We start from the raw sequence: 26,852 nt of genomic DNA, 5'->3' as shown, positions 1-26,852 counted from the left end.
TTTTTTTTTTAAGATTTGATTTGTTAGAGCATGAGAGAGAGCAGGAGCAGGGGCAGAGGGAGAAGCAGACTCTGATGAGAGGCTGAGCAGAGAGCCTGCTGCGGAGCGTGATCCCAGGACCCAGGGTCCTGGGATCATGACCTGCGCCCAAGGCAGCTGCTTAACTGACTGAGCCACTCAGACGCCCCTGTAGGTGGTGTTTTTAAGTGTTGGAAGACTCCTGGCATCCGGAGATGGATGAGAAATACATATGTGACTGTTGATACGGTGACTTTGCAAAGGCTAAACTTTTTCATTTAGCCCTTCATCTTGGTGGGCTCAGAAGAGGAGGCCCGTTAGGAGTCTTCTCCCTGGGGCTATAGGTGGCCCATCCATAATCCTGGGCTCTTCTTGGGTTCCCTAAGAATGGTGATCATGCCAGTTTCTGAATGTTGGTGGAAGGTACCTAGGTAACTGCTGAGAACCCTGGGTTGATACTGAACCTCCAACCCCGGAAAAGAAGCAACAGTGGGATCTCCAGTAGTTTCTTTCTCATAATTGGGCATCTTGGCAATGATGGTAAGAAACAGAGAAGGGGTATTTCTTCCTGTAAATGTTGTCCTCTCTTGGGTGGCAGTTGGATTCTACTTGCTTTGCGGAAGCCCTGTTCCATCAGCTAACGATATTCCCCTTATCTTGGCCCTGCAGGCTGCTGAGAACCAGCCCTCGACCTCTGCGTGAGGGTCCTTCCTCTGAAGACATCACCAGTGTGTGGAGCCTGCCCCACACCCACCCCCTGCCAAACCACGGCCTTTACCTGTGTCTTCCGGTGTTTCCCGTGCGACCCATCCTGTGGGAGTGCCTCGTGGGCCACTCCAGAGTTCACCCCACGTTCAGCGGCGCCAATGGTGAAGATGACAAGATCCAAGACTTTCCAGGCATATCTTCCCTCCTGCCACCGGACCTACAGCTGCATTCACTGCAGAGCTCACTTGGCCAATCATGATGAACTCATTTCCAAGGTACATGTTCCCTGTAGGCCATATTTTCCCCCCTCTGTGTGGGGGTACACTTCTGGCTCATAAGGTTGCACAGGCTACAAGCTCTCCCAAAGAGACCGGGATATTTATACTTTATTTTTTGTCCAGGGAGGGCTAACCTGCATGGCTATCTCACTCAACCGAGAGATAACTTTGAGTTGGAGGGAGGGTGTACTAGTTTAATTTGTAATGTTGGAAATTAGATGTCATTCCTGTTGGAGGCTGAGGGGCTGGTGGCTCGTAGGCCCAGAGGGGGGGCGGCTGAGGAGTGATTGGAACCTTTTACTTGGCTGGCTTAGCTCAAGTTGGACGGTGAACGCCATGCAGAGTGCTGCCTGCCTGGAAAGAGGACTCTAGGAAAGGCTGTAGGGGCAGGATATCTTGCAGGGGGGCTTCTTGGCTGAGATGAGAGGATATTGCCTTCCAAGATCCCTGGGAAGGTTATAAGACTGTTTAGTTACTAAAATGGGTGGCCTTTGGGGAAGACCAAAAGTGGCTTGGTAAAGAGCGGACCCACTGGCTTCAGGGATCTTTAGGGCTTCTACATGGGGTAAAATATGGTGTGACACTTGATCATAATCAGAAGAAAGAATGGAACCCTATTTTCCCTGAAAAGCTTTAGCAACTGCTTCCTAAAGTTGGGTTGGGGGGATTGTTAATCAATAAACCCAATATTCCAGTTGTGCAGTCCTGGAACTGGCTCCTTTAGGCAGCATTTTCAGGGGAGCTCCCTCCCTCCTGGTCCTAAATTCGCATGGGAGGGGAAACAGGTTTTACTAGGCTGCATGGAAAGGAGAAAGAGATCATGGGGACCTTTTACCTTTAAAAAGCATCCTTCCTCAGAACCTGGATTTCATGCCATTAAATAAAAAAACAAACCAACCTTTATACATACCCAGACTAAATTAAAGAACTGTTAGAAAAGGTGGCATCACTTTTCCCTGCCTCTGGCTCTGTAGTCCCAGCCAGAGAGGGGTGAAAATCAGTAGTTGTAGAACAGTCCTGTCCAGCTGGCTGATTTGTCAGGAAGTGAAGGAGGCTGCTTGGACAACATGTCTGTGGTTGTGGGGCTTTTCAAATCAGGACTGAGGACAGAAGTCCTCCTTCTAGGCCTATTCCAAGCTCTAGGGCTACCACAGAGCTTGAACCCTGTAGCCCTCAGGGTCTTGGCCTCTGGCCTACTTTCACTTCTTTAGGCTTCTGCTAATTGCTCTCCTTTATGCCATTTGTGTTCCAGCCAGCCTTAGCTTCCTTCTCTATCAGCGGACTCATCTTGTCTCAGATTCCTCTTGAATCTTTTGGGAACCCCTCCAGTCTGGAATTTTGGATGTGGGGAGGCTGTGTCAGTGAGGGAGTCAGTCCCCTCTGCTTTGGAAGGGGGCCTGCAAACTTGGAGGGAAAATGTGAGCTGTCCTATTTCTGGAAATCTCCAGAGAAAATGGAAGCCAGGACATCTTTTTAATACCAGGAGGAAGTGCTATGTATCATAAGAAATTGAGGTAACAATAAAATGTATTCTAGCACCTTCTATGTACTAAAAACTGCTGCTTGACACTTTATAAATGTTACCTCACTTAACCCTCATAAGAAGACTTTAAGGTAGGTGATGTTAATCATATTTTCTGAATGGAGAAGTTGAGACTCAGACAGGCTGTCCAAGAATGCAAATTGTAGGCTCAAAGAAGAGAGAGCAGTTTCTTTGAGCATGTTTAAGATGGGTTTCTGGAAGAGGTAGTATTGAGCTGGGCCTTGTAAGATGGACAGAGGGACCATGTGGAGCTGGTAGTGGCCTTCAGTGTTGATGTTTGAAGCCTGGTATTCAGGGCCCTGGACAATCTGGCCTTTTTGAGTGAGGTTTCTTGCCAGTTCCTTGCTTTATGTTCCAAGCACTTGGAACTAAGCAACATCCCTGAATATGCAGATGGGGGTATTTCAGGCGTCTGTGCCTCAGCCAACAGCAGCCCTTTTCCTTCACCTCTTTCCTCTCTCCCAGGAGCTTTTCTACATCCTCTTTCACCTGGGACGACGTCTCCTAGTTTTGTATCTCCCCAGTCAGAACCCGACCCATAGCCAAGAGCTCACTAAATGATCAGATAGATGGGTGGATCGTGAGCCTTGGGAGAAGACAAGTGATGAGCAAAGAAAGTCTTTCTTGGCCTCATGTCCTCCTTCCTGCCCCTTCTGGGGCAGAAAGGCTCATTCACAAGGCCAGGCCAAAGTCAGCACAGGCTTCAGTTTCATTGGCTACAACCGGTGCACAGATGGGGTGCATTAGAGCTTGATGATTTAAAGAGTTGGGTTAAATGCCTGGCTGTGGGGAGGGAATGAGGGAGCTGTGGCTGGCACTGCACAAAGATGCCTTTATTTCACTCCACAGCCACCCCCGGCGTTAAATAATCTATAGATTCTTAGGCAGGTCCGCTTAATGGAAAGATCATTGCCCCAGCCCCCTCCTTGGAAAATAGGCCTTTCTTTTCATTTTGTTTCTCTCTTCCATTTTAGAAAGTTCAGGGAGAGAATGTTTCTCCTGTTCTCCCCTCTTGACATAATCTCCTATGCGGTTTCAAAATCTGCCCAGTGGGAGTTGGGAGCTGGGAAGCAGATAACTGGAGTAGCAGTGTAATTAAACGATACTTTGTACTTGTAATAGAGCCTTTCATCTGGAAGCCTGACATTCCCTTGTTTGGTTTAAAAAAAAAAAAAAAAAGTGAGTCTGACTTCATTATGGAGAAGGCAACACAAAGGTCCAGAGAACTAAAGCTCTGAGTATATGGCTGGTAGAGAACTGGGACAGAAGCAGGACTTTGGGCTGTCATGGAAATGTGTAGTTGTAATGTTTTGAACAATTAGGGTCTCTACTGATGTGGCGGAAAGAATCTGGCACTAGCCTTTCTGCCTTCCCAGGTTGCTATGCACATCCAGAGGCCTCATTGCCTGGAATTGACTGTCCAACCTCTGAGTCTCAGATTCTCACTCATAAAATGAGTGAAGTAATATTTGCTGCTGCATGTCCTGCCTAGTAGCTTGCCCTTACTGTGCGCTTACTATGTGCCATCCCCATTACAGTCTGGTGAGGTAGGCATACCTTATTTGAAGGTAGGGTGAGGCGGTTTACCTCATTGGGTTGTTATGAGACTGGATGAGATCATGGGTGTGGGGGAGTGGTTGGCAAATCACAAAAGCTCCTATGCAAATATAAAGTAGTCCCTTTGCTTCTTTTGGTTTTGCTGTCCAAAGGAGTCTGGGGATCGTGGCGGGGATTGTCCTTGCCTGATCCCAAGCATATTTGGTCTAACCAAGATAGTTTCACTTTAGAACCTGGAGCCCAGGAGTTGGATTTCTCAAAAGGCCGTAGAAGCAAAGTTGTGTGTGCACAAAGGTAACAGAGCATTTTCTCTGTAGGATGGGGGTAGGGGGCCTCTTGGAGTTGATGACAGAGCTATCTAGGGAATGTGCTGAGACATCCTGCGTTTTCTTTCTTAGGGGTTCTTGTGGTCTAGATGCTGGAGTGTTCGCATGCGGAGGTATTTTAAGTTGGCACGAGGAATTGCTCACATTGTTGTTTCTTGCTTAATGGTGCAAGCCCCATTATAAAAATATACTTTGGTTATAAAATAATAATAGTTTCAATTGGAACAGCTAGTTGCCCCAAGCGAGAACAATCTCATGCTTATTTCAGTGGAAACTAGCTGTTATGGAAAACTGGATCTTCACAAAGCTTTTCCACGACAATTTTCTGTCTCTGTGATCCTTCCTTTGCCTTTCTCCTGCTGACCCATCACCCTTTGAGGGCATTGTGGAATAGGCTGTTTGGGAATGGTGAATTGGATTTATCCCTCACAAACTCACTGTGGGGATGGTGGCTTCATTCCAAGACACAGTTTGCTCCAGTCTTCTGGGGCCTTGGAGGGAAGGTGGTGTGGGGGGCTGTAAAGTGGGTGTCCAGTGCAGGGGGAAGGCAGAAATCTTTCTACCATCCAAAGCTGTATAAATTATTGCTCTGTCAAATCCTCGGGTCAGATTATCTCCTGGTGACAAATAGGCCATGGGCAACTCAGTGACTGGCCTGAGCTTCCACAGCCTCTGAGCCAGACCTCTCTATCTCATACCTCCTCACCTGTGCTTTGTGTGAGGAGCTCTGTTTCCAAGCACCGGGTGGCCTCCTGAGGCTGGGAGCTTATAGGAGGATGGTTCCTTTTGTTCCCTATCAGGCTCCATTGGGCTTACAGTAGTAGCATTTTGGTTTTCCCTGTTTGCCTAGATGTAAGATGCAGCATTGCTCTGAGAGAAGTGGCAGGGAGGAAGACGTTCTGAAGCCGTGTGTTGGTCTCACGGTTACCGAGAGGCCCACTCTGCCCGCCATTTCCCATCTGAGCACTAGTGTTCCGCACCAGTGATTCCCAAAAAGACTTGGACCCCTAACACAGTGGCTTGGAGGTAGTAGACATGGAGGGGTGCTGGTATGGAGGGCCAGAGATCTGTTCCGTCCTTTCCATTCTACTTATCTTGGATGTGTTTCTCTTAATTTATACCACCCACCAGCTTGTCATTAATGTATAATAAATATCCTGGAAAATTGATGTAAAAAATAAATACATGAATAAAATTTCTAAAAAGTCACTTATTCCTTTTTCTCTGAGTGTCTTGAAATGTCATAGTGAAGTTTGGATTGTATGTAGTAGTGTTAAAGACTGGTATGTCACATCAAGCAGCATAATTCACGGAGAATATGTACAAGAAAAGGGTGTGGATCTTGAAGAGCGTTCTGAGTTTTTCCAACTTGCAAAATATATGTTGAATTCTAATTTTATGAATTGAGAGATTTTTGGTATCCAATGGATATGTGACGATGATTTTTACAAAAACTATAATTCAGTAAAGTAGTATTTCTATTCCAGTAGGAGGGGAAAAAACCAGATTGTATGTAACGCTATAAATGTCTATATCATAAAAAGTGAAAATTTTGTTTCTAAAATAGTAGGACCTACAACTTGTACCAAGAGTGACTGATGGGTTTTAAGAAAAACCAGCTTGAGAACAATCATGCTGGTAGGACCCACACCATTGTGGGTACCTTTGTTTTTTTTTGCAATGTTTGTAAAACATTGTTGAATGTTTGCTGGTTTCCTAAAGAGCATTTCTGAGGTATGACAAAGACAGAAGTGATAAATTATGGAAGAGTTCCAGAGTAAGCCAATAAGCCCCGTTTAAAAACACATTCAATCTGTTTTTGTTTGTTTGTTTGTTTGTTTGTTTTAGTAGCCTCCACACCCAGCGCGGAGCCCAAAATGGGGCTTGAACTCAGGACCCTAAGATCAAAACCTGAGCTGAGATCAAGAGTCCGGACACTTACCCGACTAAACCACCCAAGTGCCCCCACATTCCATCAGCTTAGCTTTTGGGGAAAAAATGACATATCTAACCTAAAATTAGATGACAGTGTTCCTTGATGAAAAACTATTGAAGCTGTAAGGTGTTATACCTTCTGCTGTCTTCTCTCCATGGGGACAGAGATTGAATTACTTCAGGGTGAGATAAGCCATGAATTAGGCTGGGATAATTTGTTTGTATGGCATGATTGTTCAAACATGGGACCACCATAACTGGATCTCAGAGGCCTCTGGCTTATGTGGATAATGGCAGTGGGCAATGTGCTTATACTTGCTGTTTTGTCTCATTGGCTCTGTTCCGTCATAGCCCATATACTAAATATGCACTCTGTGTGTGTGTGTGTGTGTGTGTGTGTGGTGTGTGCACGTGCATAGCACCGTAGTAGGTATTAGACTATTACCCTCAAGGATTTTATCCTCAAGGAACTTGGACTCTAGCTGGGAGATAATAGGTTCATAAGTCATCCCTTCTTGAAGTTTGTATTTCACCTTATGTTTATCTTCGAGCAGTTATCACAGTGGAACAGTGCATGTCTCCATTAGCTTGTGAACTGCTTAAGGAGATATAATTGGTGATACCATCTTTGTTTCTCTAGCACTCCACACAGCTCCTGAAGACTGCTGTAGGTTTTCAGTGAATATACGAGTGAATGACTATTAGTACTCTAAACTGGAGAGACGACATAGAGGGTCTTAACTTGGGGGTCCGTGGACTGGCTTCAAGGGATCCTGGAAATCGTATGTTTAATTCTGTGTGTATGTCGATTTTTCAAGGGAGGGTTCCATAGCTTTCTTCAGGTTCCTCAAAAGGTTGTTGAATAAAACCTTAAGATCCATCTGGAAAGACCTGGTGGAAGAAGTGACTTTGAGATGTCCCTTGAAGCAGGAACCGAGACCTGTGGAAATACAGGTAGAAAGGGATCGGGCAAGGCCAGTAAAAAGAGCAACGTGAACAACGAAGTGGAGGCAGGAAGCATGCGGGGAGCAGCCCATTCTATTGGGTTAGGTATTGAGGAGCTGTGTGAAAACAGGAGGAGTAGGTTGAAGCCAGATTTCTGGAAGAATCAAAGTCCTGAAGTTACATTGCTGGCAGTTGGGTGCCACTGAAACTTCTGAGCAATTAATGACACGACCAGAGCTTTGCTTTGAGATGGCATATGTTGTCACGGGGTGGCTGGCGAACTGCTGAAGAGAGACTGGAGATGGGGGAACTGGTGCGTATGCATTGCTGTGGCCTGTGGGTGTTCGGGGCACATGATGGTTGTTCATTGAAGATTTGTTGAGCATTGCTTGAGGAAGAAATACAAGCATTCTAGGGTTTAAAAAATTCTGTCATTTATAGTCACGGGAGAGGAATTGAGTTCGGGAGGTCACACTCTTTGGATGGGAGGCAGACCCATCCCATAGTCAAGCCTGCTACCTGTGAAAATTAATGATGTAGGCACAAGTAGAATTGCTCACCCATTTATTATCAGAGGAGCTGCTAGGGACCAAGTCTGGTGAATCATCTGTGTTTTTTGCTGCAGACTGCAGGCAGCTGGAACATGAATCTGCTCAAATGTGATCCTTTCTATGTGGTTGCTTTAAATACCAAAAGGAAATGTTGACTTGAGCTATGAGGCGTACCCTGAAAATTAACTCTGTGGTTTGCAAATGCCAGTAAGGTTCCAATCATAAGATTGGTTTGTACATTAGTGTCTTGGCATTCAGTAAGGATGCTGATGATTGCAAGCTTGTGTACTTGCTCAAAATCCAAAGAAACTCTTTTCAGCAGGGTGTCTTCTCCAGGAAACAAGCAGTAGGTGCAGGACCCTCCCCCTATATTTTTATTTGAGCCTAAGCACTCAGTCTGTCTCTGGAATGGTAAAGCTGCTCCATTGCTGGTTCAGCTGTTTTGTTTTTTGGGGCCCTGAACAGAATCCACCGTCATATTCTGGTTGTTCAGTTCCGTAATATTTTTTTTATTTCAAACAGCAAGCCAGGCTTTATACGGGGTGCTAGGGATAGGGAGATGAAGTCACCATGATTCCTGTACTTATCCTGTTATCTTCAGGGTGCATGGGAATGTAAGGCTCACTGTAGAGGGCGGAAGACACGTTTACAGATGTGGTTGTGTTGGTGCCCTAAAAAACACAGGATGAAAAATGTACATCACTGCTTAACTACTATTTATCAAACATCTATCATGTGCTAGGGATTCCTTATTACTCCATCACTTAACTTACAACATCCCTTCAAGGTGGGAATTAAAGTGACTTGCCTAAGGTTATAGGTTACCAAGTAGCTGTGTGGAATACAGATGTAGATAGGTCTATGCGCTCTTTACCATAGGTTGACAGTCATACCTAGGTAGCTCCTTTTGGCATCAACTATTTTCTTTTCTTTTTTAGATTTATTTATTTTTTTTTATAGAGCTAGTGAGCACATGCCCGATGCGGGGGAGGGGCAGAGAGAGAGGGAGAGAGAATCCAAGTAGACCCCGCGCTGAGCATGGAGCCTGGTGCAGGACTCGATCTCAGAGCATGAGATCATAACCCGAGCAGAAACCAAGAGTCAGACGCTTAACCCTCTGTGCCATCCAGGCTCCCCAGCATCAGCTGTTTTCTAGTCTCTCAGTAATGTTGGTGATAAATCTACCCTGTCTTTCCTCCTATCATTTCCCTTGCCTGAAGAGTCCTTCTGTCTTTCTTTGTATTCACTTTCTACCCATTCCTGAAGAGTAGTTTAAGTATTTTCTAGAATGTTTTGCTGGACTATAGGATTCTCTCCCTCTGCTGAACTCCTGTGGAAGTTCACTGCCTGGTTGTTCACTTGGCAATTAATAATGACTGGCTTATAATAATAATGGTCTGTGTTATTGTGGATACATGCACTTTTTACACATAATTGTCTTGCTCCCTAATAATATTCTAAATGACCTGGAGTCAAAGACTCTTCAGAACGTTAGAGCTAGAGGGGCCTTTGAACTTGGGTTTTCTGCTTCAGCTCCTCATTTTACAGATTAGGAAACCAAAGCCCAGAGAAACTGAGTACCTCTTGACTTTGTACTTTGCCACCTCCTCTCTGCCACACCACCTACTGCCGTGCACATAACTGGTGCTTGTATATGCTGGAGGCAGGCCTAGAAGAGAGGGCTGATGGGGGTAGCACGAAAGTATCAAGCTGTATGATCTTGGGCAAGACCATTCTTTTTGGCTTTCCTGTTTCTTCAGCCACCCAAATGAGGCAGTAGATCAGACTGTCATTAGAGTAGGTGTCCTTCCACCTCTCCCATCTTCTGATTCTCATATAGCAGCAGCAGATGATAGAAGGCAACATAACTTAGCGGTTAACAATGTGGTCTCAGAGCCAGACTACCTGGGTTCAAACCCTGACTTCCTCACTTAGTAGTTAGGCAAGGTGAGTCACCTCTCTGTGTCTTTCTTAATGCCCTCATTGGGAAAATGGGAATAATATTAATACTAGATACCTCTAAGATTTTGAAGAAATTAGCAGAGGTCGTCCATATATAATACTTCTCACAGTGCCTGACATAATAGGAAATGCTCCGTAAAGGTTGCTAGTGGTTACCTATGCATTCTTAAAGCAAAACCAAGTGGCAAACATAACCAGTTGCTGGTTCCCCTCACTGTCCTGGTGCATCGGCTCCTTCCTTCTTTCTGAGTCTCAGCTATTACCTCTTAGCTATACCATTGCCAGTGGTCTTCTGAGACCTCTAGAATCATTGAATGTCTTGTTCCTTGTAATTCCGAAGGGACCAGGAGGTCCCTGGAGATAATGAAATAATCACAGTAGCCTCAGCTCTCAGACAGTGGTGGGGTTGGGCTTCCCTGCAAGCAGCTCTGAGGCCGCTCTAGAATTTAAATGGAAAAGTCTGCCCCTGCCCCCTTCCCTTCTAGTCTGTCAGGTGGTGATTTTTCCTCCGCCCCACACAGCAACCAGTCGCAACAGACCTCAGACTGCTGTGAGCGCAGCCCAGGCAGCCTTGGGTGTTGGTGCCATAGCCAGAGAATTGCTTGTCAGTTTGGTTCACCCTGTGATGCTTCCTGGTGGGGATGGAGTGAGGTTCTTGTGGAAGAAGCCATTTTCATTATTTTTAAAAAACAAAGCCCAAAAAGAATCTCTGATACCTTTGTTTTTTCCAAAGCACTCAGCTAGCTCTTGAGGGGAGGGTTTGACCTGGTGACACAGAGTATTGTCTCTGAGGTCAGGGCTGTCAAGCCAAGGAGAGCTTTAGCTCTGGGCTTCCCTCCCCTCCCTTGCCTATTGCTAGTGGCTGGACTGTGACTCAGGGGCAGAGGGGGGAGGAGGGGAAGAGAGGAGGAGATGGCTCCACCAGCTGCCGCTAAAAACAACAACATCATCTAATCAGTCCGTGAACAACCTCCCCTCCAGACCACAGTGATGTCAAGAGGCAAAGCAGGTGGCACTGGCTCTCCCCTCTCCTGTGCACCCGACACCTTTGGGCCTTTGAAGGGACCGCTTATATTGTCAAAAGGGAAAATGATGTAACTTTGGGGAAAACTCATTTTCCTCCCTGTTAGGGCTGGTCCCACCAATAGCATGTGCTGTAACTTGAACTCTGACAGATACATGAGGGGACAGAAAAGTTTCTCCTTGCCAAAACAAAAGATCCCAGAGTGAAACCTCCTGCATTAGACCCTGCAGTTTGTTCCATGATTCGTGAACTCCTCTTACCTGTTAGAGATTGGGAACACAGTGGCACACAGGTGTATGCTCTGCCCTCACCCACCTTGTGCCCAGTACCCCTTGGTCACTGGAAAGTCCATTTTCTGAAGAAGCAGCTGGTGGCAGTACAAGTGGGGATCCCCATCCTAAACCTGGTCCCCAAGGCTGTCTGGGGCGGCTGAGAAGCCAACATTTCCATACTGCTTTCCATCCAGTTTGACTGATTTTCATGAGCTTCCCCGCTGTGCACAGCTTTTTTCCTGACTGCCCTGGTCCTCCACTGCAGTGTCAGCCTGGGTTATCCCAGGCAAGTAAAAGTGCCAGCTAGGCTCTTGAAGTTCAAGGTGGCCCGTGAATTAGACCCGCTGTTCTCTGATGTGGCTTTGGAGGAATGTCTGTTCTCAGGAACAGGCCTCTAACCCTTGGGTGGTGGTTGCTTTGTTTACTTCTGAAAACTGCAGTTTTACCCTCAGCCCCTCCCCTCTAGATGCAGAATGTTCCAAATGACAGGTAGGGCTCTGGAGAGCCCTTTCAGGTTGCCCCCAGACAGATTCACCCAGGCAACCGAAGGAGAGAGGAAGCAGGAGAAACCAGACTTACTGGAGCTCCTTAAGCTCCAAGTCCCCATGTTTCTTGATCCCCACTTCAGCAGGAGAAAGAAAAAGCAAAGTATATATCTGTGGGGGAGGAAAGCTCCTCCCTGTCTGTCTCCTCCTCTGTAAAAACAACAGGCCAGTCTGCCCTAGGCACTGTGGGGGCAGGTGCTGGGTAAATACACAAGGAAGGAAAGCCGATAAGATAAGGTCTGACAAATCTAGGTCACCAGGCTGCTGCCAGGCACCTGTGTGACTGGTCACCTTGAAACTGACAGGAGGGAGGATGGACTTCTGTTCCAGGGCGCAGACAGGCTCACTTCCCAGGCCTTCGTTCGTTCCTTACTAAACACTTGTGAGCACCACTATATCCCAGGCTACGTGCTAGGTGTTTCAGGCCCCTGTGTGTGTCTGTCAGGCAAAACTCTCCTCCTGGATCCCAGGCCTGTAACCGGTGCTAAAAAAAGAAATGACATCATGCAAAAGCCAGTTGGTCCACTAACTTCCAGGGTGGGGGCAACCAGTCCCTTGGTAGAAGGGAGGGGCTCTTTGGAGTCTTCATTCCCTCTGCCTTCAGCTAACTCAGGGGTCTGCAGACTTCTGTGAAGGCCGGGTAGTAAATATTTTAGGCTTTGCTGGCCATATGGTCTCAACCACCCAACTCGGCAGCTGTAGAGAATACATAAACAAATGGACATGGCTGTGTTCCAGTTAAATACTTACGAAACAGGTGAGAGTCTCAATGTAGCCCTTATGCGTGATTTGCTGATTCCTAGGCTGCAAAACAGGAATGAGTGTTGTGAAGTGAATGTTGAAAAAGTGGGTTTATGTGATTTCAGGAGGATTCTAAAACGAACACGGAGGTTACAGTTGGTCTGGATGGTGTAGGAGCCGATGTGCCGTGCCTGCTCATGGACTAGCCCCATGTGACGCTCTGGTGTCAGTTAGCTGCTCAGGCCAAACTTGGGCCTCGGCCTTTGAGCACCCCCAGGTTCCCACCAGAGGTTCCAAGGTGACGAAGCCAGACGATGTGCATAGTTTCACACAGTCTCATCACTCTCATGGGAAAACCACGTGGGGCCCTGCAGACAGAGCATCCATGGCATCATTTTAAAGCCCTGAGTGAAGGGTTAAGCCACCTCTGCTCGAGGCCTGGCTCAGCCGCTAGCGATTCAGTGTATCATCCAGTAAGTCATGTCTCCTCTCTGACCGTTCAGCACGTACTGAACACTACTGCGGGAGGCACTGGGGAAACAGCAACAGACACATGAAAATGTTTGCCCGTAAGTAGCTTATGATCTAGTGGGGAAGACAGACAGATAAATTATTATAAGATGTAGTGAAACACAGGCTTTGAGGACGTGATTGCTCAGGATGCTGTAGGAGCAAAGAGCATGATGAGTTTTTTCCTAAGTGAACAGGAAAAGGGGGGGGGTTCATTCTGAGCAGAGGCAGAGAAATAGCCCAGAGGAGATCAAGCCTAAGGAACCACAGGAAGAGATGGAGAGGGTGAGAGGGGGATGCAGGAGGTGAGCAGGGGTGCGTTGCACAAGGCCCAGAAGGCCGGGCTAAGGAATTTAAATTTTTTTAAAAAAGATTGTTTGTTTGTTTGTTTGACAGAGAGAGAGAGACAGCCAGTGAGAGAGGGAACACAAGCAGGGAGAGTGGAAGAGGAAGAAGCAGGCTCCCAGCAGAGCAGGGGGCCTGATGTGGGGCTCGATCCCAGGATCCCGGGATCACGCCCTGAGCCGAAGGCAGACGCTTAAAATGACGGAGCCATCCAGGTGCCCCTAAGGAATTTAGATTGATTTGTATGCTGTGGGGAGCCATGAAAAGCACTTTCAGGCAAGGGAGTGATAGCATTTGCTTGAGATTAGACTAGAATATTATAACATGGCCTGTTTCATAAAGTCAACTTCTCCATCTTCTAGAAACTGTATATCCATGAGCTTTGTATGGACAGGAATGTTGATATTGTATAAAGTTAATGAACACCAATAATTAAACCAGTGGTGTCATTCATAGGCAGGCTTGATTCCTCCCTGGTGATGCCTTCAGTTAAACAGCAGCCAAATAAATCATTGGCAAACACCGAGCACCCATAACTGAGAAGAGGGCCTCTCAGAGTTCTCTGGTCTGCTGGGCCAGGTATTCCCTTTCGTTGTGACCCTCTTGGCTGGCTTCCTGAAGCTCACTGAGTCATCATTACGTGGCAGTTGCAAGCCCACATTTATGAGTTTTTCTGTTACGTTCAAGTGAGAACTGAGTTGCAGAACTCACACGGCTTGTGGTGTAGGCATGGGGTTTGGGAACAGGGCAGAGTGAAGGGGAGATAGATGGCTTCTGCACTCTTCTTGTATGTGAGCATACACCTGAATGTGGTGGAAACTGGCCTGAGAAAATGGGGATTCTTGGGCAGAGATTCCCAAATCTGACGGCACATCAGAATAACCTGGGATAAAACATGCCTCTCTTCAGGACCTACCTCCAGAAATTCCTATTCTGTAGGTCTGAGTGTGACAGGGAATGAAGGCCCTGCCTAGGGAAAGGAAACAAGCCATTTCAGGATGTAAGATTTAAGGAGGCACCCACTCTCAGGGCTGTCCAAGGGCAGGGGCAGCACCTCAGAGCAAGGCCCTTCTTAAAAATGCTGTGCTTGCTTCCTGGCTTGCCTCCCCCCTAGTCCCAGCCTCCTCAGCGCTTTGAAAGTAGCCAGAGCTTGCTGTCTACCTTCCAGCCCTTTCCACTCCCTGAAGGCACGAAGGGTGTGTGTATGTGGTTTTTGTTTTTTGTTTTTTTCAAGATTTATTTATTTGAGAGAAAGCCCAAGGCAAGCAGATTGCCTCCCAAGCACTGAACCAGACCCCGTAAGTGAGCCACCCAGGCACTCCACAAAGGGTGGTTTTGACTAACATTTGTTTGAAGAAGGAAAGAGTTCTTTGGAGACCTTCTAATAATGATGATAATAGTCATCATTTTACTGAGTGCTAACCAAATATTAGCACAGTGCTGGGCACTGTTTATGTGACTCGCATCTTTTGTCTCATACCTACCCAGGGAGAGATGTACTACCATTGTGACCATGCTGGGAGGAAGAAAGTGAGGCTTAGCCAAATTGAATTGATTAAGGGGACCCAGTTAGGAAATGGTAGAACCAGAATTGGAATTCAGGCATGACCCTCAGTTCATACCCCTAAGTGCTCTACCACACTATTTCTTGCTCTAAATTAGCAGAGAAACCCAGCCCTCCTACTCTCTTGGTGCTTCTCAGGCTGTATGCCTGGCTCTGAAATCTCCAGGTAACCCCCTATTCCTGGGGTTTCGAACTTGCACCAAATATGGCACCCTGTGGTCTCTGGTTTTTTGTTGCTGTTTTTGTTTTTAAGGTTTTATTTGTTTATTTGAGAGAGAGTAGCATGCACAAGTGGGGGGGAGTGGCATGCAGAGGGAGAAGCAGGCTCCCCGCTGAGCAAGGAGCCCAATGCAGGGATGGGACTCCATACCAAAAGAAAGAAAGAAATGTTGAACGCCTGGGTGGCTTAAGCATCCGAGGGATGGGACTCGATCCCAGAACCCTGGGATCATGACCTGAGCTGAAGGCAGATGCTTAATCTACTGAGCCACCCAGGCGCCCCTGTTTTGTTTGTTTGTTTTTTTTAAAACAGGGTTTTTTGAGCCATAGAGCCATGGCAAACGGGAAGGGATGGAGAAAGAGCATAGGTGATTCTCAGCAGCGGCAGAAGAGTTATACTTTCTTAAGCTGTTTACTGATTAGCTCCTTTTGCCCCTGAAACCAGAAAGAAGAGGAACTCAAGAGTCAGCAGGGCTCAGAAGCCCTAATTAATTTGTGGTCCAACTGGGTCAGGGAGAGTGACCCTATGCAGTGGCTTTTTTTTTTTTTTCTTTCTTTCAGGGACATGTGTGCTCCAGCTCACTAGAGCAGAGTTCCACAGCACTGAGGGGAGGGATTCCACCCTGGGAGTTAGATCTCCTGTGAAACACATGTCTGCCTATTCAGTCCCTTCCTCCCTGACCCTCTGGCTGGGCTCCTGCTGGTATTCAGTTGCCCCAAATACTCAGTCTCTTATTTCACATCCTCAGGCAAAGATCCCACAGCCAAGGTGCCCTTTCGGCTTAGCTTTCCCATTGGCTGCTCTCTGACAGATAAGCTCCTAAGAGGAGGGAAGAGGGAGGGTAGAGAGGTGGGTAAAACCTGGAGCAGACCCCTTTGTCCCTTTGTCATGCGGCATAATGGGTCCTGCAGCTCCCCAGTGTCATGTTTGATGGGGCAGGCCTGGGGTGGTGATGGCTAGCCATCCAACCCCTGTCTGTTATTGGTAGATGGGACTTCACTTGGCTGAGGCACAATTATACATATGCTTAGACTTTACGTTAGGGTGGAAATTGGAGGCTGAAAGTTTTTAAGTGTCAAGAGACCAGGAAACTCCGTGTTTGATGTGTGGGCTGGGAGAATGCTGGGGCTCCTGAGCCAGGCTCTGTTTCTGCATGATCCTCCGTGGCCTTGCCTGACACCCTGTCTGTCCAGACCTTGCAGAGACGTTTCAGTCCTTGGGCTGGCTGGAACTGAGACATGAGTGCTGCTACTGGTCAGGAGGGGGGAAGACGCCAGCAGACAAAATGTTCCTGGGCCTGGATGACCAGCCACGGCACAGGCTGAGTCCCTGGGAGCTGAGATGAAACCTTTCCTCTTTCTTTAGCCAGCCCCTATCTTGAGTAACAGATGAGTTACTTCCAGATGAGCTGGTTTTAATTTACCTTTTTGAAGAGATGCACTTGAAATAAAAATGAGCGGGAAGTTTGCACAGTTAGCTTTGCCTGGCTCACTGCCGTAGGGAATGAAATGTACTCCTAGACTTACACATCTTCTCTCTTCCCGGTTGTCTGCAACCAGAACAAGTCCCTGGAACCCGGATGTAGGGATTATTACGTTATGTGGAGTTAGTTGATATTTCAGACAGTCAGGAAATTTCCTCAAGATGAGGTCCTCAGCTGTGGCCTCCAAACAGAACCCTGCAGGTAGGTGCCAGCATGCTAGAACCCAAGAATGGGGCATGGATGGATAAGTTGGTCTTGAGTATCTAGAGACTGTTTTAAAATGTGTACAGAAAGGTAGCAATTAAATGTTTGTCTTGGAATAAGCCTGGCCTCTGCATTCTCCCAGGAGCCCTCGCCTAGGGAAGATGATTAAAAATAGATCTGAGTAGCACTTCCTGCTTGGCAGATGGCTGATAGCAAATGCTAGGGCTTGCAGCTGACCTTTCCTTTCTGAAATCTGCTCCGTGTTTCCATGATGCTAATTGAGTCCCTCTCTAGACCTAATCAAAGAGCTGGCTGCAGAAAAACAAGGTTTGCTGTCCGGGCTGGGCTCAGTTCATGGAGCAACTTGAAAGTGCTGGAATTTGCATGGAAACACCCACTCTGTGGTCCAACTGGCTGGTCCTTGTTTAAAAACTAACAAGTTCTGCTTTCAAATTTGCTGCCCGGTGCTATTAAGGATCCCACACCCTCTCCACCCCCATCAGTAAGGAAAAATTAGTGGAAAGGGGAGTGGTAAGAATGCCCTGTGTTAGATATGTGCACAATAGACAATGCTTACACTCAGCCAAAAGAGAGGCAGGGATTTCTGGAGACTTGGCTTCCAGGAGTGGTTCTGTCCCCATCAGCTGTTGTCTTTCCTCACTTATGAAACACAGATAATACTTGAGACAATGCCCTGAGGTGGTATCAGACTATGGAGGACACAAGATAAAGTTGCAAACATCTAGGGACCACTGCTGAGTTCTCATGGAGTTTTTAGCCTCTCCTAGGAAGGAGATGGGGATGGAGATGGTCTTGCTGACACTGCTAAGTGCTCTTAGTTTTCAGTGGAAAGCCCCCCCCCCCCGCAACCCTAGAACGTTCTCATCCTCTTCAGTTCCATCTGCATTCTCAAAAACTCTTTCACATCCATAATGTGTCACAGTGGTATACATTGTTAGATACATATTTTGTGTATTTTAGTCCTATTTTCTAGTTAGCTAAATTACAAGCACCTTCAGGGCAGAGCTGGCTTGCTATGTTCTCGGTGCCCAGCAAAGTCTGGGACATAGCTGCTCATTAGGTAGTTTTTGACTTATAATTATGGAGGCACAGTATTCCTCATTATGATATATCACAGGATTCTAAGCAACACCCTTATTATTGGACATTTAGATTTACCCCCAGTTTTTGAATCGTAGACTACATTCATGTGACACAAAACTGTTTTGCTGGGGAAATGATTTTTGAATGCCTGGTATTTCACAATGTGCCTGTGGCTTTTGTGTTGGCCAGGGAAGAAGGTTGAGCACCAGAATATGTGAAAAAGATTTAAGTCTCTGTCTTCAGGATGAGAGTCCTTAAATAGGAATTGTCAGATAAGATAGGCCAGCTGATGAACAGAAAAGACTTTTTATGCAGATAAACAGGAAGTTTAAAAACATGAGAGAAGAGGTCTAACTCTGAGTCAGAAATGCTGGTTTAATGTGTGAGGCGTTTACTCTCTTGAGAACGTGGACTCACAGAATGTTCACCCTTGGAAGAGACCTTACTCAACCCCCTCATTTCACAGATGATGCAACTCCCGGTTCAGAGGATCAGGGATCTGCCCAAGGACATCATGCTGTTGGAGGCAGACGATCTAACCTTGTCTGGCAGTGGTGGGAGTGAGTGAGCTGGTTATTCTGACCCGGTCATGTTCTGTTTCTAGAAGGAGTACCTGGAATCACCAGTGCCCAGCTTTTGCACTTTGGCAAGCACCTTATCCTCATTTATATGCTCTTGTCTCCTTCATAAGCGGCTTTTGGCTATGATTTCTTCAAGCCCCACCATGGCCCTCTTAAATAACACTGCCTCTTCCTTCATTACTATTTCTTATAACTCTACTCCTAAGCCCAGTCCCTTGGGTGGAGGCGGTGGTGTATGAACATAGGGGTTAAATGCAGCTGTATGCTAATATGCTCACTGGAGGAAAGCCTGATGCTGGATAGTGTCCTCAGTGGGGAGGAACACGTTAGTTAACATACTGTAGTGTGTGCCACCTGAAATCCAATTGTTTAAGGCCCTGTGCTATGATGAGCATTTCCAGGAGAGCAAAGTGTTGAAGGTGTTTCGAGAACACCTAATAGGAAATGAAAAATGAAGTTTAGAAGATCGTGGTAAACTTCGTAAGGGTACAGCCAGGCCACATACAGAAATTTGAAGGAAGTGGTGGGAGAGTGCCGCCATTTATAAAAGCCTGTCTGTGCCAGCCGCTTTAGTTTCTGTGAGGTGGGTATGGGGATCCCATTTGGCAGATGAGGAACTTGAGGCCAGAGGTGTGAACATACCCAAGAGCACATGGTAGAGAAAGTCCCACAACTGGGAATTGAATCTGGTTCAGATTCTTCCATAATTCTTCCATCATACCAAGCTTACTAACCTGGGAGGAGTTCCCCCAGTACAAGGAAACCTTGATGTGAGCAAGATAACAGCTTTAAAGCTATCACTGGAAGTGTTATTTGGCACTGGAGGATATAAAGAATGGGGCATTCAGGGAGCTCTCAGGAGACAGAGTTCAGCTCATACAAGGAATTTTTGTAGAGTCAGAGCGACTGGAAGTAGAATGGGCCTCCTGGGGAGGTAGCGAGTTCCCTATCCCTGGAAGAGGTTTGGTAGAAACGTGGATAAGAGCCATGTATCTGATGAGTGGCTGATCTTTGGAGATCCTTCAAACCCCAATAGTCTCTGAAATGAAAGCTGGACAAACTTGTATGTATGTCTTGTTTTGTCTTGAGATCCTCTACTATACCCAGACTGTAATCCACTATATGAGATTCCTGCAGACTGCAATTAGTTAAGTCTGTCTGTCTTTTTAAGCTAACTCCCCAAGCATTTTTCTGGATTCTCTGCTCATTCTTTGCCATGACGACCAGGTGCTAGAGAAGGGATTTTAAGGGGCTTCTTTGCCTTTAATTACTTTTTCCCACAGGTTGTGAAATGAGAATCATTCATTCAGGAGTGAGCTGGGAAGGCTGTTTTCAGGCTGGGTAGCAGAGAACATTCCTTTGGTGGTCTTCAGTCAGCGTTAAGCATTGTAGGTTTACAAATTTAATTTTTACCTCTCACTCAAGAGTGGCCAAGCTCTGGTGAAGCAGTTCACCTAGCACAACTCACAGGAATTTAATTGGTAGACCGGAATTGTAATTCATTAATTTACAGTGGAACAGATATTCCTGAAAGCTTGGACTGTGTGTTGTCTTCCTTGAAGGTAAACCCACTTGAGTGAGAGAATTAAATTTAGGCAGTTGCTAAGTAAATATGGAATCAGAGCAGAGGAAGTTGAATAGCCTAAGAGATTTTCATCAATTCTGACAGCTTGATCCATCCTTCTTCATCAAAAAGACAGATTTTCCAGGTGAACACACTCTAGAAAAATCTTGGGACTTGGAGTCAAAAGCTATAGATTTATGTTCTGACCTTGACTTACAAGCTATGTGAAACTGGGAAAGTCACTTGAACAGCTCTGGGTTTCGGTTTCCTCTGCTGTTTTAGAGATTGAATGAGTTAATGTTTGTGAAAGTGCTTTGTGTCCTCTGATGTCCTATATACATGTCAGTATCAGTCTAATTGTGTTAGGCTCCTTTCTCTTAGGGAGTCCCTTGGACAACGTCCTTGGTACCCCATCTTCATTCTCCCCTTGACTAGTCTGTAGGTTTTGCCCACTGACATCAGATATCTTTTGTGGTATAAGGACATTTCCTCTGCCAGTGTCCAGTTGGCTTTGGAAACAGAAGTGTAGGTTGAAACAGAAATCCAAGAAATTGGTATTTGTCCTTCCTAGGTATGTTAACTTGCATTATCTTTTTTTTTTTTTAAAGATTATATTTATTTATTTGACAGAGATAGAGACAGCCAGCGAGAGAGGGAACACAAGCAGGGGGAGTGGGAGAGGAAGAAGCAGGCTCACAGCAGAGGAGCCTGATGTGGGGCCTCGATCCCATAATGCCGGGATCACGCCCTGAGCCGAAGGCAGACGCCCAACCGCTGTGCCACCCAGGCGCCCCAACTTGCATTATCTTTTTAATTTTAGCAGCTCGTAGTGAATTATTTTCAAGAACCTGGTGGTTTTAAGAGAAATTGAGTTCCATTATTTCAGCCCCCTTGAAGTTTTAGTTTTATATTTGAGCTAAACTGCAAAGGCCCCCAGTATTAATCACTGCCTGCTGTTACATTCTGATTCCTCAACCTCTATCCTCTTAACTCAGAAGCCAGTCTCCCTGAACAGACCTAGTGAGAGTGATATGTCCAGCTTTCGTCTGTAGAGGATGGGTCTTGTCTGATTACAGAAACCCCCTGTTCTTCATCTTTTGGAAGAATGTGAGTTTTCTGGGCCTTTTCTATGGAGAGCAAGGAGCGCAAGGAGCAAATGCAGGATGTTGGGCTGCCAGCATCTGTTTTCCCACTGGCTGCATGTTTACATTGGCATCTACTGTCCTAACCCTTTGCCACAAACTAGGGAGTCTTATCTGCTCTTGGTTCAATAGAGAACAGGCCCACGGCCCCAAACCACATCTGAGGCTCTTAGAACAGCTGGGAGAGGTGTGGGAGAGGAGCTGTGGGGGTCTGTGGCTGTAGGGGGTTGGAAGAGAGTCTGGGGAAGCTCTGGTAAGACAGCCCAGCCCTTCCAGGGTAGTCCCACATCATTTTAAATCTGGAAGGCTCGTGGTGGTGAAAGGAAATAAACATTTATTAAGTGCTGTTTCATGAGCCAGGCACTGTGCATTCATTGAACACAGCATCCCTTTAGAACAGGTCCTTATGGAATAGGCGTTAGGTTCTCCCTTTTGTAGATGGGGCCCCGAGGCTCAGAAGGATGCAGTGACTCGTTCAAGGTTACACAGCTTGCTCCAAAGCCTGCATCCTTTCTACTGAACAGCTGGCAGACACAACAGCAAGGGAGCAGACTTTGCAGGCTCTTTCTCTGTCCGTTCTCAGTGTCCCTTCCATTTCTCTCGTCTAGGTCCATCCCTAAAAGCAGCCTGTTTTCATGCAGGTGCACAGGAAGGTGAATTTGAATGGTTTGATCGTTAAGTGCCTTAGATCCCAGAATATCCCCCTTTAAGCAATAAAACGTGGCGCCCAGACTGCTCAGCACCTTTTGTTTTTGCCGTTGGTTCCTGGCATCATTTGCATCATGTATGCTCCCATGCCCTTGGAATTTTATGACTCCACACAGCAGATATTTCCTTCTTGAGAGCCAGTCCCTTCTCAGCCCCTCCCTCCATCTGTTTAGGGAATGTGAGGGTGAACTGAGACCTACCAAAGCTCAAAGTTAGGGTACAAGGGCTGTAGGAGGCCATACTTCTGCCCCTAGGCAGCACACATGGCTTCCTAGTCCATCTCAAGGTTTCTAGACAGATCTGTGAAAGCTTTTTGTAATCCATAAACACACATAAATGGCTTTGTTCTTTCCTCATCTTTCCGAGTGACCCGTGTCCTCGTGTGGAAGTCCTACAAAGTCAGGAAATTCTTCCCTGATAATTAACCCAAGTCTCTCATTTCCATTTATGTCCATTTCCTCCTCCTCTTATTGCAGAGAAAATGGAAGAAATCCCCTTTACTCTTATTTTCTTAGAGTTAGAAACTCTTAGCTAAAGGTTTACTGGCTCTAAATTGCACTTGGGTTCTGATTCTGGAAGTTTTCATCATTTTCATTGTTCTTTATTATCACCCTTCCCACCTTCTCCATATGCTTCCTCAAGGGTGAAATCCAAACAGGATCCAGTATTACTTTGCATGGGTTTCAGTTCTTTGGAATGGAGCCTGTGGCTTACCCTGACCCTAAATGGGAAACTCCACTGGGCCTGACCATGGATGGAGAAAAGAATGAGAAAGAAAAAAGGACTGACTGGGCCCTCCCCAGCAGAATGTCAGATCTGCTGAGGCGGGATGTTTAGCCAGCATCCTAAGGGCAGAGGTTTTGCTAACCCTCCTTTGTATCTCTACCTAATACTTCTGCTGTCTTCTTTCTGAGATGGTGTATAATATAGTATATGGTGCCTTCAGCAAACACCTGGAGACAGAGAGTAGATGTGTGGGCCGGGGTGGGGGGGCTGGGGCAGGGCGTGGAAGATGACTGGTATAACGACACGAGATTTCTTTCGGAGAGTGGTAATGTTTTGGAATTACAGTGGTGACGATTGCGCAACCTTACGAATGTATCAAGAGCCACTGAGCTGTATACTTTTAAGAGGATGACTTTTATGGTAATGCGAATTACATTTCAGTTAAAAAGAACTCAACTTTACGTTTGTACTAATAAGTTCTTTTATAGCTGTATGATAAAAAGAAATTGTAACAACAACAAAATATATATAAAGCCTTGAAGTTTATGAAGCACTTTCTTTCATCACAGTATCTCCTTTATTTCTCATAGAAAGCTGGTGTGAGTACTGTTTTATTGTGCCCATTTTGCAGATTAGGAAATCAAGTCTCAGAGCAGTTAATTGGCTTTCTCAAGTTAGTAGTGTAGCTGGTATATGGCAAAGTCAGGACTCATACTCTGGCAGTCTGCCTCTTTGAAGCCCGTGTAATTCACACTGCCTGTGGATGGTAGGTGGGAGAAGCAAGCACTAAGTGCTTTAAAGGATTCACAGAATATGACTGGAAAGGATCCTGGGGAGCTTCAGCCTCATCCCTCCATTTTTATGGAGATGTTGAGTTGCTAAGAATGAAACACTTGCCCTTTGTTTTAATAGTAGAGAAAGGGGGAGATCAAAGTCACCAAAGAAAAGGATTTTGAAAACCCAGGTAGATTAGAATCAGCCTTTTCATCTCTCTTTTCCAGGCTCCTAAAAAGGCCAAAGAGGAAAGAGAGGGAACTGACCTTCCTTTTACTCTGGACTTCATTTACCTTGTTTTACTTATCCTCAAAAACCCTATAAATAGGCATGGTTTCCATCTACAGATACAAAAGATGTCAAAGCTAAGAGAGGCTGAATATTTCTCCCAACGTCAAGTAGCTAATAAGTTGTAGTTGTAAAACCAGGATTCGCTCCTGATCTGATGCCAAGGCTAGATCCTTTCATCATACACAGATAGGCACCTAGCTCCCAGATAGCACAGCTGGGTGGGCAGGTGAACATTGCTTCCCTCATCTCTCTGCACCTCCTGAGGCACATGCTCCATTAGAAATGGTTGACCTTTGGGCGCCTGGGAGTTGCAGTCTGTGAAGCGTCAAGACTCTCGGTTTTGGCTCAGGTCATGATCTCAGGGTTGTGAGATGGACCCCCGCTTTGGTTCCATGCTGGATGTGGAGCCTGCTTGGGATTCTGTCCTGCACCCTCTGCCTATCTCTCTCCCCCTCTCCCCCCGCTCCATTTCTCCCACCCCCTTTAAAAAAAAGAAAAAGGAAACGGTTGACCTTCCCAGTGGGAGTAGAGGGCCTAAGTTGGAGAGGCTCTGCTTCATGCTAGGAGGACCTCAGGCCTGAGTCTGCTCAAGGGTGAGGACCTGTGCCTGTTATGGGGGGGGGAACCCATATGTTTGCTCTTTTGCCACCTCCCCCCGAAAAGTATTCATTTTCAGTGGTCCTCCTACTTTTAAACGGAATTGTTGCCTTCAGACTTTCAAAGGGGCCAGAAATCAGTGGTTTTGGATACTAAACAGGAAACTCAAAGCCCTTTCCGTTCCTTTGAGTTGGCTGGAAGGGCTGGGCCTGGAACTATAACTTTCCTTTAAAGGACAGAAGAAAAGTGTTGTGTAATTTATTAAAAAAAAAAAAAAAACCAACAAAAAAACCTTTCCTGGAGTCCTGAACACCAGCCTTGGTTGATACACAACATGGAAAAGAGCGGTCTTGTTGCCTGGCAGTAATGACAGCAAACAAATGTGTCTGACAGTCTGTTTGGGATCTCTTGGTCTGAAATTCTGTTTGCTTCATTCTAATTGCTTCCTTAACTTCCTTTCAGTCTCCCCACCTTTGGTACCACGCTCACTCAAAGGAGTGCCAGCCCGTGCCTGGGTATGCCAGGCTGGGCTGGGCCCCACAGGATACAGTGACCCAGCCGTGGCTATTCTCGTCTGTGTCTCTTTGCAAGATGCCTGTTGTTCTCAGTGGCTGTTTTTCCCATCATTAATGTTGCCTTGGCAGAGGCCCAGAGTGGAAGCCATGGTGGAAGAGCTTCCAGAGATCTGTCCCAGGAAATTCAGCAGGTCCTGAGAGCCAGGCTGAGCCAGCAGGTTCACCGTCACCCAGAAGCGTACCTGAGGAGATGGTGCCTCGGAGACAGCCCTTTGCAGAGTGTGGGCCTTGGCCAGCGCGCTTTCGTGGAACAGGCCTGCAGGAACCATAGTGGCCCTGGGCGGGACCTCTGGGCCTGGCTGGCATTTCTCTTTTCTGCCATGTGTCCTCTCCATCCCCTACTCTCTAGGAATCCTGGGCTATGCCAGTTTAGAGGAAATTACTTGTAGGCCCTGCCCGGAAGCAGACAGAAACACTCAGGGTGGTCTCCAAACTTTCAAAATCACATATTCCTACTAGTAAAATGTTTGAGTATATATTAGGAATATATGGTTACTTGGAAGTGGTTTACACGTACTGTTATGTAATATATACATTATAAAGATTTATTGAAAGAAATGATTCATAATTTAAAAGGAAGAAAGAACAATTATAAATTGGTTTTCAAATCTTATTTATTGAGGGTATGTGATTTAATGTGCTCTTTTAAAAAAATTACTGGCTTATCACTTTCTGATACAGTAATTTTGAGGTATGTCCTAATGAGAGTATTTCTCAGTACTTTAACAATTTCCCTTGCTGAAAAGTTCTTACAAAGAAAGGTAAATTCAAATGCAACATCAGCATGTTTGTGCCTATGAAAATCATGATCCCCATTTACCCAATTACACAAAGGTTCTCGCAGGACTTTGCAGTTGGCTCTTTGTTTGGCATACTTTCGAGTAGATTAGGAAATTGTTTCCTAATTGTCTAAATACAGAAATACAGTGTACAGATGGGAGATTATAGAGATGGCTTATTTTAACATTTTTATTGGATTTAAAATTTAAAAAAATTTTTTACAAAGTAAAATTCACTCTCTGGTATACAGTCCGATGAGTTTTGATAAATACTTGGTCTTACAAGCACACCCATAATGAAGATGACAGTTCTGTCTCCCCCGTTACTCCTTGCAGTCAAATTCTCCCCTTACCCATAACCTTTGGTAACCACTTACCTTAGCCTGATGCATTCCAGATGCATGTTGGTATGTATCAACACGTGGTTACTACCATTATATGGGAGGTATCGGTTTATCCGTTCACCAACTGAGAGACATTTACGTTGTTTCCAGTTTGGGACAATTATGAATAAAGCTGCTGTAAAAACATTCTCCTGCAGGTTTTTACATGAACATAGGTTTTCGTTAAACTTGGGTAAATGAAACCCCCAAACTCCCGTCCAAAGTGGCTACACAGTTTTGGGGCGTATGAGGGAGTTCAAGTTGCTACACACTCTTGACAGTACTTGGCTTTGACAGCTTACAAAAATTTAACCATTCTAATAAGTGTGTGGTGATATCTCACTGTGCTAGGGTTCTCCCCCCACACTTATGACTACCATTTTATTATAAAGGATGCAACTCAGGAACAGCCAAATGGTAGAGATAGGTAGAGCAAAGGATGAGGGTAGAGGGGAGGGTGGCGCCTTCCTGCCCTTTCAGGGCACAAAGCTCACTTTGATGTGTTCACCAACCTGAAAGTTCTCAGAATCTCATTGTTCCAGAGTTTTTTGTTTTGTTTTTTTAACTTTTTATTTAAATTCAATTAATTAACATATAATGTGATACTCGTTTCAGGGGTAGAGGTCAGCGATGCATCAGTCTTATGTAACACCCAGTGCTCATTACATCACGTGCCCTCCTTAATGTCCATCACCCAGTTACCCTGTCCTCCTACCCCCTCCGCTCCAGCCACCCTCAGTTTGTTTCCTATGATTAAGAAGAGTCTTTTAAGGTTTGTCCCTTTCTGGTTTTGTCTTGTTTCATTTTTCCCCTCCTTTCCCCTATGATCCTATGTTTTGTTTCTTAAATTCCATATATGAGTGAGATCATATGATAATTGTCTTTCTCTGACTATTT

The 26,852-nt window shown here is 45.9% G+C and overlaps 1 protein-coding gene across 1 annotated transcript in view; it reads left to right on the top strand.

Annotated features, from left to right (window-relative positions):
* YPEL2 (yippee like 2) overlaps positions 1 to 26,852 on the top strand; it is a 60,289-nt gene that overhangs the window by 19,110 nt on the left and 14,327 nt on the right. The window contains exon 2 of the mRNA XM_034639909.1: positions 688 to 1,001. Coding sequence (XP_034495800.1) covers positions 885 to 1,001 — 117 coding nt within the window. The 5' untranslated portion in view covers positions 688 to 884. The remainder of the gene's footprint in view (positions 1 to 687; positions 1,002 to 26,852) is intronic.

This window comes from Ailuropoda melanoleuca, chromosome 13 (assembly GCF_002007445.2).
Source record: "Ailuropoda melanoleuca isolate Jingjing chromosome 13, ASM200744v2, whole genome shotgun sequence".
Lineage (NCBI taxonomy): Eukaryota > Metazoa > Chordata > Mammalia > Carnivora > Ursidae > Ailuropoda > Ailuropoda melanoleuca.
Note: the sequence above shows the minus strand (reverse complement) of the source record. Positions and strands in the feature narration are given on the sequence as shown.